Here is a 12,193-nt window from a genome sequence, read left to right on the forward strand (position 1 = left end):
GGAACGTTCATATTGCACTACACAAATGACATGTTTTATTGTGATAATGCGCACAGTATTTCAATTTTTGTAAAAAATTATGATCTCAGAGTATGTCGGAAGACTGAAGACACGTCATAATGCTTTCTAAATTGCACCTGAGACCCGCAGTGACAGCTTCTGTCAAACTAGCTGAAATTGAGTGACGCAAGTAGCTTTGCAACCTCTATGTTTGCAACAGAGCGGTCATTTGAAGTCGAGAACTTTTCTCCCCCACCTTCATCTGAAGTGGAGGAGGGTGAATTGTCTGTGGACACCAGCTCAAACTGCGGGATGACTCCCGCATCGCGATCGGGATCCGATTATTCTTATATTCAGTCATTTTGAGGTAATTTTTTCCAGGATTATTATTACCATTAGGTTCATTATATTATGCTGCTATGTGAAAAAAATAATCAGCAAATCGCGGCGGCGCGTTTGTCGACACCAGAGGATTAACTTTAGCCTAATAAGAAGGAACATAAATTGTGATTAAAAATATATGCTCACTCACATCATGACGCCGCTGCGGTGATGGAGTTCATACAGGAACAGCAGCGTTTGGCAGCGCGAGCTGTGTGGAGAAACCCATTTCCACCTCCATTGCGTTGGAGAAGCAATCCCACGTAAAATGCAGGTTGCACACCGGAGCGATAGGCGAGATTAACTACCTAGGCTACACGAAATAATCTAAATAACTATATAAATGCTATGCTAACTAGATGCTAATATATATCTATCCTGATCGTTCTCAATACTTGTAATTCCAACTCCTGACCCACTACAGTAGTTTTGACGGAACCAGATGCTTTTATACCAGGGGCTGCCAAGGGCGTGGTGAGCTCGCACCAAGGGCGTGACAGAGTGACGTCAGAGAGTACCCCTACTGCAGGAGCTTTCCGTTTAACCTGAAGAGGGCAGCACTCAGACGTTTTTACACCATATATTTGAAAATTAAAACGCTTTATACCCAAATGTCAAAAAATTTACTCAAATCAATTAACAGCATTTATGAAGCTCCATTCTTACAGATAATTAACTAAAAAAGTTGTTTTAGTGTTTAGTTACCCTAACGTTCCTAGAAAAAAAAAGATTATTTTTTTTAATTTTTAAAGTAAAGTATAATTTCTTACTTACATATCTTAAATATGACCTCGACATATTCTGGACCGGTTTTATCAGATTTAACTAAATCATACAATAACATTTAAACTCTAAATCAAGCTGTACTTTGAGAGGGCGGAAACCGTGCGAGTGTTTACCGATCACAATGAACTGTGTGGATCATAAGTTGCGATAACACAAGGAAACAAACACAGCTTATTGATAAAAACAGAAGCAGAAACGGTGACCACGTCCTCAACGCGCTCAATCATTGACAGACAAGCCAGAGTTCCTATGGCGCGTTTTCCGTGCCAAAATCAAACATTTGAACGACCGACCCACCGATCGAACGTCTATCCGAACATCTTGTCTTTTTCTAGTAGGGGTGGGCGGATCGATCTAAATATCGATACTATCGATGCCAACACTGGTATTGGTATCAGATCGATACAATTGTAATTGAATCGATATTTTAATTTAAATATCTCTTCTCTACGTTCACTATACTTTGCTCGTGTCTTCTACCTACCTTCTACGCTGCTTTCACATCCATTTGCTCCTCCTCCCCCTCCTGCTGCTCTTCTGTGATTCGTTTGTTGTGTCGTCACGTGACTCACTGACACAACGCACAGAGGAGCAGCGAAGGCTGATAATAGCACATTGAATGAGAGATCAGGATGGCCGAGAGGATGCAATTGCAATTGCACAGTATTTTGTTCTTTGTTTGTTCTTCAGTAATAATTGTGTGCACTTTATTTCACTTTATTTAATTTGCTTTTAAAACCTGAAAAAAGGAAAATATTTTTGTTATTCTTTATTTTTATTTCTTTTTTAAAAAAGGCTGTAAAGCATTCATTCTACAGTGCCTAATAACTAATAATTGTGTGCACGTCAATACATTAATAAAAAAATATTGCCTAAAGAATTGATCATTCATTCACCTCAGAAATAATGACATGCTGCTCTCCCCTACACAAAATTATTTTTTTAAAGTAAAAAGTATCGTATTGGTATCGGTATCGGTATCGGCAATACTGATTAACATCCAAAGGTGACTATGAAAACTCAGATTCTAGCGGTTGAGAACATGGGCCAATTAAAAGTCTTTATCTTAAAGGGTCACTCCACCCATTTGCATTAAGATTTCCATTGTTAGAAATCCAGTCATACTATTGAATGGTCGTGCAACACTCTTTCATTTTCCCCTGAGGCGAGAGAAATCCTCTATTTACCTTTTTCACTTCCTCCTACAATGACGCAAAAATCGTCATTTTACGTCATTGTAGGAGGAAGTGTAAAAGAGGGGGATTTCTGTGAAGACTACAAGCACTAGTTCCCACCCTTTCAAACCCGCCCATAGGGGGTTGGACCTAATGCGGTAACAGACCTATCAGATCAGTGCCAGTGCGTTTGATTTCACCGTCAGAAACTTTTTGAAAATATGGACGAAGGTACTGAATACGCAGACGGATGCATTATGGAGGATCTGGATTTTGACGAAGTTATGGTAGAAACAGATGTTCGTGGCTACCTTTATGAGCCCCAGCATAGCGACGAGCAGCTGAGGGCTACGGAGGAACCGGAGGCGGCTGAAGCTGCTGTCACCACAGCCGATGCAGACGATCTGCCTGCCGCGGACGAGGAGCCCGCAATGGTTCGAGCTGGGGCAGATTGGTGGTGCCTTTGCTCTCACTGTGCGCCAATGGACACAGAACAAGAGTCTGTCTGCTGCCGAGAATTCCAGCGGTGCTACGGAATCGGAGGATGATACGGACGTGTGTGTTGTTGCTCACCCGAGTTTCGCACCCCATATGGATAGCAGCGTCCTGGAGACCTACTTTAGAATGCCTAAGGTCAACTGGCAACGTCAGCCAAAGCCTACAGGGTCAAATGGTCGTCTTTCTGTAAAGTAAGTTTATTTTCATTTTGTTAACACGCTAACGTGGCAGGTTCATTGCACAAATATCTTGCAGTTATGCTAGCTACTGTAGTGGGAGTGGCCTGCGGAGCTGAGCATTGCAATGCACTATGGGGATTGTTGTCTACAATCCACAAGCACTGAAAAGTCATTTTCTGCCTTTTTTCGGCCAAGAAGGTCCCAAATTAGAAATTTATGATACTATTCTACTACATATATGACCCACTTTCAATACATATTCATGTCTCCACCAGTGGAATGACCCTTTAAATGTAAGGTCCACTGTAAAGACTGAATTGTAATGTTAAACATCAAAGTATAGGTTTATGTTGAACTATTATAATATTTTAACAAACTAATTGATAAATATTTTCTTGAAGTGTCTTTAAACCATACCTGTAATGACAACTCCCAATATTGATATTTTTTTTAGTTTACAATAGCTATTCTATAAAAAAAAAATGATTTCAAATTTTTTAAATTTTTTTTCACTTAATCTAGACTAGGCCTTTTAAATCCAATTAAATCAAATTTTTTGAATCAGATGCCATCTGTTGAGAGAAAATGAAATAAAACATGTAATTTAATGGTGCTACCACTAGATGCCTGTATAGCTCTCTGGAGAGGCTTGTGAATTCTCTAGTAGTTTTTGGACAAAATGAATTACCTTTAAGCTGTGGATTTGAATTTTTTTTTTTAATTCTCAAATAATATTTTTTGTCAAGGTTTACAAAAAATAATAATAATTGATTTGAAGTGTACATGTTTTTGCATTATTATACTACAGTCAAACCTGAATACAGAGAGAGCATTTTTTTACACATAACATTAAAAATCAATAAAACATTTAAAAAAGGAAACAGCAAATCTTTTATCACAGCTTAATCCATTTGTATCTCATTTCAACCTCTTATTTCAGTCTCCTGACTCAACTATGCTGTATGATAACAGCCCTATCAGTTCATTTTTGTATAATTATTTATAATAATTCATTTTGTTTAAAACAGAAAATTGTTTGATCAAAAGTGACCGAAGAGCACCATGACAGTATGGACTTTTTTGGACTTGTAACATTTTTTGAAAAAGTAAATTAATTATTTTAATTATGCTATATAAAACTTTCAGTAACAATATTTCATATTACAATAAATTTTAGTAGCTTTTTTTAAGTTCTGCAAAATTTTTAAACTCTAGATTCACAGGTCACAACACTTTAAAATGTAAATGTGTGTGTGTATATACACGCACGCACACGCACACATGCACGCGCACGAACACACACACACACACACACACACACACACACACACACACACACACACACACACACACACACACACACACACACACACACACAGATATAATCTAATATTTAAGAAAACCTTCTGGATTTGTTTAAAAAAAAAAAAGATTTACCTATTGCAAAAAGTAAAAAAAATATATATAATAAGCTACATTTATTAATTTGGAGTGTATTTTTATGGACTGTGAGAACATTGTACATTGGTAGGGCTGGGACGGTTACCGCATTACCGCAATACCGCGGTCACGTGACTCCAACCGTGGGTCTGAGCTCGTCACCGTCATCACCAAAAAAAACATTGGCCTGCACATGTGTGCACGTTGTGTCTAATGACATGGATTATGTCTAATGATATTGTGTCTTACATGGATTCAAGGTTTTCTAAACAAAACTTGAAGGGGGTCCCACACCGGACGAGAAGCGCATCGCCGTGTCGCGCAGCGCCATGTCTTTAAAATTCGAACACATTATTCTCTATGAGTGTACACACACCGGCGGCCCCATTCGGCGTCTGTCCGCTGCGCCCAGCTACGGCTCAGGACCTTGTTCAAAACCCTGCCGCGCCACAGAGCGCCATTTACGTAGTTTTATATTAAATTTACATTTATTTGTCTCAAATCGTCATTAATTTATACTGACTCCACCCTGTGCTGCAATATAGCCTACATTTAGTTTTACATTCATTTACAGAAATCAGCTGCTTGAATGAAAATTGCTGATGTTATCGTATTTCATATTTAACGGCTCTGATTTTCTGGTGATATTCTCAATTCATTCAGTTAACGGATGCTCTGAGGTAAAGTGTGCAGACGGCAGACTTAGCAACGATTGTATTCAATTGTACAGTATATCATAACATAGTACAGACATTATCTTAATTCCATAATGTCCTTAAACATAACAATATTGCTGGCCACCCCCTTTATCATCAAAAGATGGAGCAAATCCGACCTTTTTGCCCAAATTTGAACCAAATTCCGATTTCGCGTCCAGCCGTGCACGAGCGCAAAACCTCACAACACCCGCCCCTGTCAGTGATTGGTTGGAACACTGTTTATTTTGGTTTTGAGTGGTGGTTGTACCCATTTGTTTTTGTGTGCAGATCTCAGAGCCTAGGCTGCCTACAGAGACGAGTTTTTTTGACGGCATGCTTAGGGGGCGGGCAGCTAGCGGATCGTTAGGAAAGATTAGACATTTATTTTTGGGCCTGAAATCACTGATACAACCTTTAATAAAGTGGTCAAAATCGTGTCTGACCGATCTTATGATCCTATCCTACTCATGCTGTTCACTTTTCATTTAATCGACATAGATTAAATAAAAAATAACACTATATTATGTAAACATAAATATGGAGTATAATATTTGTAATTAAGACATGTTGCAAAAGGTGTTCTTCTTTCATTTCCAATGTGAACATCATAATGTAGCCTATATTCTCCTGAAAATGATGAATTCAATGCGAATGTATCTGAAAATATTCTTAAATAAGGAAATCTATTGAGTGATTGGTTCATGCCAAATTACTGCTTTATGAAAATGTGACTTTTTATGCTCTTTTTTTCTTTGGGATTTAGATGACAATATTTAACAAAGTAAAAAACGATTTCTGGTGCGAAAGTCTTTTGGGGGGGGGGGGGGGGGGGGGTGAATCGCGGTTGAATCTTGCTTTGTGATGTGAAAGTCTGTCTATAGGCTATAGCCTACAGTATTTCTGCACTTTGAAAGTAAAACACATAGCCTTACCTGCACAGGATTCAGGAAAAATGTTTTAGTGTTGTTTAAGGGGTACAATATTTATATGTATTGCCTTTTATGTCCATTTTATGTTGCATGGTTAAAAAACTGCTAATTTCAAGACGCTGACGCTGTCAGGTCGTCACGTGGGTCAACCCGCTCGGTCAGACGCTCAAAAGCACAAGACGTTCGGATAGACGTTCGATCGATCGGTCGGTCGTTCGAATGTTTGATTTTGGCATTGAAAACGCGCCATAAGTTCCAGCAGAAGCTGCGATCCGTATGGACGTCATGCGACGGCTGTGTGGCCTGTTCAAAGTCAGATGATCCATGTCAATTAAAGAGCCAATAAAGACCTGATGCCAGTAACGTTCATCTCATGTCCTTCAAGATCACACGCTTGAACTGTTAATGTTTGATTGGTTTCACAATGTCACCATTGACCCTCATCTGAAGGAACACACAGATGTGTCAAAAGTACTGACACTAGATATTTAAGTTGAAGTGTCAAAATGTGTCTAAAGTCAACTGTGTTCACACTTCAATCAAGTCTGTCCATCTCCAGCAATGGTTATAAAAAAACGCTTTACTATAATTCAATAATGTCAAATTATATTTTACACTGAGATTAATTATAAGTGTGATTTTAACTCGTAAACATAATCAAGTAATAAGTTAGTCTTCAGTTTTAAGAGTATTTACGTAAGATATTGTAATACAAATAAAATTATTCTTCGGTGGAACACAAGATATATATATGTTTTTAAAGTTTTTGTTTATACAATGAAAGTCAATGGGGTACACAAAACACTAAAAAAAGCTTTTAAAATGTTCTTCACCGAAAAAGAAAGTCATTGAGGTTTGGAATGAAAAAACTGCTTTAGGTCAAAAACTGTTGTGATGCAAAGATGAATTCAACAATGTCATAATATTTTTAAATTAATTCCATTGGTTGTTTAAAGCGAAAGTAAAATTTGGGGGAGCTCCAAAAAGGAAATTATGAGAAACAATAAAAGTGTGATTTTTCCTTAAACATAATCAGGTGGAGTTCAGTCCAAACTAATATTTTTTTTCTCAGTTGCACACAAATTCGATATTTCGAATGTTTAAACTTTTTTTGCTCATACAATGAAAGTCGACGGGGTCCTGAGCTTTATATTTTTTAAATTATAAGAAGAAATCATTCAGGTCTGGAATGGCATGAGGGTAAGTAAATGATGATAGGGCTTTTATTTTTGGATGAAATAAGTAGACAACCATACAAACACATTTTTAGGTTTCAGGAACAAAAGAGATGAAAAATAGTATTCGTTTCAATTATACATTTCTAGTGAAATTCTTTCTGCTGAAAAGTGCAAAATCGTATGTGAATGAATCCGTGTGCATGACGTGGATATTGTTGTAAACTTTTTCTTCTTAAGTGTAGGAGACTTAGACGCGAAGACCAGGAGACGTTGGGGTTGTATCTTTTAAGCAGGATTGTTTATTTGCTGTAGTCTGCTGCATCCAAAATGTTACCCAAGTCTAATCTAAGGGAACTTTACATTTCAATTTATATACATTTCAAGGGGGTGGGATTAATTTCATAGAGGAGGGGACTCTTAAACAAAACATGTAAAGGAAAGTACATGATTCAGCTGGTTACCTGATTTCACCAGGTAACAGTGTAACTCAGAGCCTTGAGATGCTAATCCAATCAGCCTGATTAGATCAACAAAAGGCCCAGCTGACCTTTGAGATGTGACAAGAGGTTAATGTCCGAAACCTTGATTGCCTCAAAAATGGAAAACAGTGTGTGCACTTTCTCAGTTAAAATACTGTTGAACCTAAATTAAAACATTTAAATAAATTTGTAATCCTACAATATGATTCAGAGAAACACATCATTGCATCTGTAAGGCTCATTCTTTAAAAAATAGACCCTTCCTTCAGTTTCCTGATGTAACTGTTTTTAATTTTCCTTGCTATTATTTTGTGATTATTTTAATTCCTTAATGTGTAAAGCACTTTGAATTGACAGTGTATGAAATGTGCTATATAAATAAACTTGCCTTGCCTATTACTGCAGCGTCTCATTCACCAAATAAAAAAGGATAACTATCTTGTTTCACACTTTATTATCTTTATTCAGGAACCAAACATACGTATTTTACACATGAAGTAAAGATATGTACCTTATGTGCTATTTACAATTCTATCTTGATGAGTGTGAAAACACAGAATACAGGAGAATCAAACCGAGAGAAGCAAACTTATATCCTTTATTTCCTTTCTCATTTTCTGGTGAGAGTCTGTTTACAGCCCTGCAGATAACAGCTGGATGATATTCTGCATCGTGTTCACATGCATGTTAATCATTAGCCGTGTGAAGTTGTAAAGTGGAGAATGAAGATGCAACATCTCCATCCCTTTAACCCCACATCAAAACCTGCTCCAAATCACTCGATCTGACTAACATTACTCGCTTTGACTGCTTGTGTAGATTCACAAGACATTTTATAGAAAGAGTTTTACACTAACAAATATAATCATTTAAATCATTCATGCACCCAAGCAAACTATTTAGAATCAAACTACCTGAAAACTTGTGGAAAATTAAATGTGCAATAATTGTGGGATCCTGCATATCCATGTATATATATATATATATATATATATATATATATATATATATATATATATATATATGTGTGTGTGTGTGTTTGTGTATATATATATATATATATATATATATGTGTGTGTGTGTGTGTGTACAGTATATATATATATATATATATATATATATATATATATATATATATATATATTTGCACTGAGAAGGGATGAGGTGTTTCCTATCACAGGATATGATCAGGAAACCACATTTAAGAAATCCACATCAGACAACCGACTTTCTGAAGCCCACGCAAAGATTGTCCAACTCACCCCGGTAAAAACTGATCATAATAAAGTGGTGTAAATCGACAGTGTTTACCAACCTCACATTTATAAACCAAACTCAAGCTGAAGGAACTGACCGAACACGACTCTTACATACAGTAACGACAACATATGCTCTCAATCAGAATGAATAAAAGCTGATTAGAGTTGTTCTAAGGGCCTTTCACACTGACAGTCAAGAAGTCAACGATTTTTTTTTTTTTACTATTTATATTGTCTTTTCTCAATACACATGGTTTCAAAGCAGCTTTACAGAAAACCGTAATGTAAACATTTGAATTATCCTAATAATATCTTCATGCCTTATAATCTGATAAAACGGTAATAATAGTTACATTTTGCGATGATATACAAGCAATCAAGCAGTTGAGATTTGCTATACAGTATGTCTCCCTTTACGTGAGTGTACTGTATGTATGAAAATAAAGTTGGATATACTATCGCTGCAACGCATTCTCATCCCAAGGCATCATACACTGACGCTTTTGCCAAAGCGTCTACATCCGACGCACATGGCACCCTTTAGCGTCGATATAACACGCTTCGGTTATGGGTAGGTTTAGGTCTGGGCTAGTGTTAGGGTTAGACCACTAGGAGGCGCCATATATCTGCGTCTCATATTGACGCTAAAGTGTGCCATGTGCGTTGGATATAAACGCTAAGGCAAAAGCGTCAGTATATGACGACATGGGATAAGAACGGGCTGATCGATCTATATACTAGATCTGGCAAATAATATAAATGGAATAAAATTAATTACAATTAATGTAATTTTAATTAACATTAATTTTCAATGAAAGTTCTGCCTTTGGCAGATGCTTTTATCCAAAGCTGTGCTGTGTATTCAAGCAATAATGTTTTTATCTGGGAATTGAATCCTTGACCAGCTTACTTGATAGAAACTAACCAAGTCTACTAGCAACCAACACTACACGACTACACTACACTACACTACACGACAAGCAATTTAACCCAGTCAGTGTGAGCGAACCTTTAGACTTCTTTGCTCTTTGTACTCGACGAACTTAGGAAATGTAAGAAATTATTACAGCAATAATTTTCTGTAAACATTTTGAAATAACATGCATCATATAAATAAAACTCATTTGCAGATGTTTGACATACTTTAAAGTTAAATTCTCTTCACTAACTATTATAGCAAAGCTATAATCCAGCGAAGCTCAGATTTTTAATTGCTTTGAAATGTTTTAAATATAATTAAAAATGGCAGTATTTTCATGACTTTTGAGTGATTGACCACATCAGATCCCCTCCTCGAGACTCATGAGTTAAAGTTTGCTTTAATGTAATGTTTCCTCTTGTAATAGCATGCCAACAGCACAGTTCATGAAGCGCTAAAAACAGAAGTGCTAGTTTGATGGAAAATAACACATTTGGTTTCCTCTTTCTTTCCTTCAGCTTGGTTAACTTGATGTTTCACAGTTTAACCCAGACACGAATGTTAATACTCACACACACTATTCCAGCTAACAGGGAACGTTCTCAGGAACTTCAGCTAACATTCTGACAAGGCTCTCTTAAAGTTACAAACAAACATTCATCCAGTGACATTCATAAAATATTCGTTCAAAGTTATATGATCTTTAAATGTTAGCATTAAAACCTTATTTACACATCATCAATGGAACATTTTTTCAATGGAACATTTTTTCTAATGTTTTTTAAATGTTACTACTTGTTTCAGAATGTTTAGAGAACATTCAAAAGTAATATTCTAATAATGTTTCCAATAATGAAATGGAGCATTCCCTTAACGTTTGCATAGAAAAAAAATCGACATTTAGAGTACATTCAGAAATAAATTTTGCATAACTTAATAGGAACATTAGCAAAGCATTCTAAGAAAATGTTTTGGATTGGATAGTCCATAACACAACACACAATACCATCATCAACATGTCAAACAAAAAAAGTTACAAAAAAGTTTCTCCGATACTCCATGAATATGTTTTATATAAACTGTAAAACTCCCAAAGTGAACATAAACGTACACAAGGACTTCATTCACACAAGTCTGGTTGTGAAACTAGCGTCTCTGAGTCTGTACCTGAGAGTACACACACTCCTCCTTAGGCTCCTGGTGAGTGTTTGAGCTGTTCGGAGTGAACCTCACCTCTCCGTAATGAACCTCTTCCTCTTTTCTCTCCTTTTACTTAGTCTCCGGCCCAACCGCAGGGTATTCAACATCAGCAACCGGGAGAGATTCTGCAGACAGAAGAGGAAAAATCATGACAGGACAAGACTGTTAGTTACTGTTAGTCTCCTGGGGACAATAGCAACTTTACCAGAGCTGGAAACTGACAAATGCTTTTCAGTAGTAAAACTGTTTTACTGAGAAAGTAGCAAACAAAATGCAAGATCCATACAAAAAAAATGGAGCAAGTTCAACTCTACAGAATAATTAGCTCATTTACGCATTTGAATGAGGTTCATCCATTTTAATGGAAGTCTAAACCTTTGTTTCTAATGCTGTTTCAGCAGAGATGAAGTCACACTTATGCATCACACTTATCACACCCACGACCAAAACCTTTCATTCTGGTTTACAAATTACAATCTTTGAAAACAACAAACTTATTTTACTTAATATAATAATACAATTTAACTTAAAATGAAATTATAAAATGCAACAGTTAATGTAATAAAAAGTCTTGACTGATGTAGTCGACACAAAATTGTCTATTTTTTAAAAACATGCATTAAGATGTTTGCATTGAACATGAGACATGAAAACAACACAATTGAATAGTCTGACTGATTTACAGCTGAAATATTTGTTCACTTATTGAACGCCATATTGTCAGTGTTTGAAAGATCTTCATTACTTAATCCATTAAACAGCTTTCAAACGGTAAAATACATTATTTCAAAAGACAGATGCAGTTACTTTTTACATCATCTTTTCATTTAGTATAAAAGGGTGATGACATTGAAAGCAATGTGCAATGACCAGTGCTTGAAGTGGGGGAAAAAAGGTGCCGGTACTCTCTTGCACTGGCAAATCATAAAATTTTTCTACTGTGAAAAACAAAACTTGGAGATATTGCTGGTACAACAACAATTTATTGTTATTTATTAACAACATAAATTTATTTAAACAAATCGTGTGTGTGTGTGTGTGTGTACGTGTTTGTGTGTGCGTGTGTGTGTGC

At 36.4% G+C, this 12,193-nt stretch overlaps 1 protein-coding gene across 2 annotated transcripts in view; it reads right to left on the minus strand.

The window, feature by feature from the left end:
- LOC143756716 (uncharacterized) overlaps window positions 1-12,193 on the minus strand; it is a 71,689-nt gene that overhangs the window by 49,612 nt on the left and 9,884 nt on the right. The window contains exon 7 of one of the 2 annotated variants that reach the window (XM_077247359.1): window positions 9,811-11,246. The exons of the other annotated variant lie outside the window; for it this stretch is intronic. Coding sequence (XP_077103474.1) covers window positions 11,228-11,246 — 19 coding nt within the window. The 3' untranslated portion in view covers window positions 9,811-11,227. Of the gene's footprint in view, window positions 1-9,810; window positions 11,247-12,193 lie in introns of those variants that run through there. 2 annotated transcript variants of the gene reach the window in all.

Source organism: Siphateles boraxobius, unplaced genomic scaffold (genome assembly GCF_051911475.1).
Source record: "Siphateles boraxobius isolate OS27281-9 unplaced genomic scaffold, OSU_SipBor_1 3, whole genome shotgun sequence".
Lineage (NCBI taxonomy): Eukaryota > Metazoa > Chordata > Actinopteri > Cypriniformes > Leuciscidae > Siphateles > Siphateles boraxobius.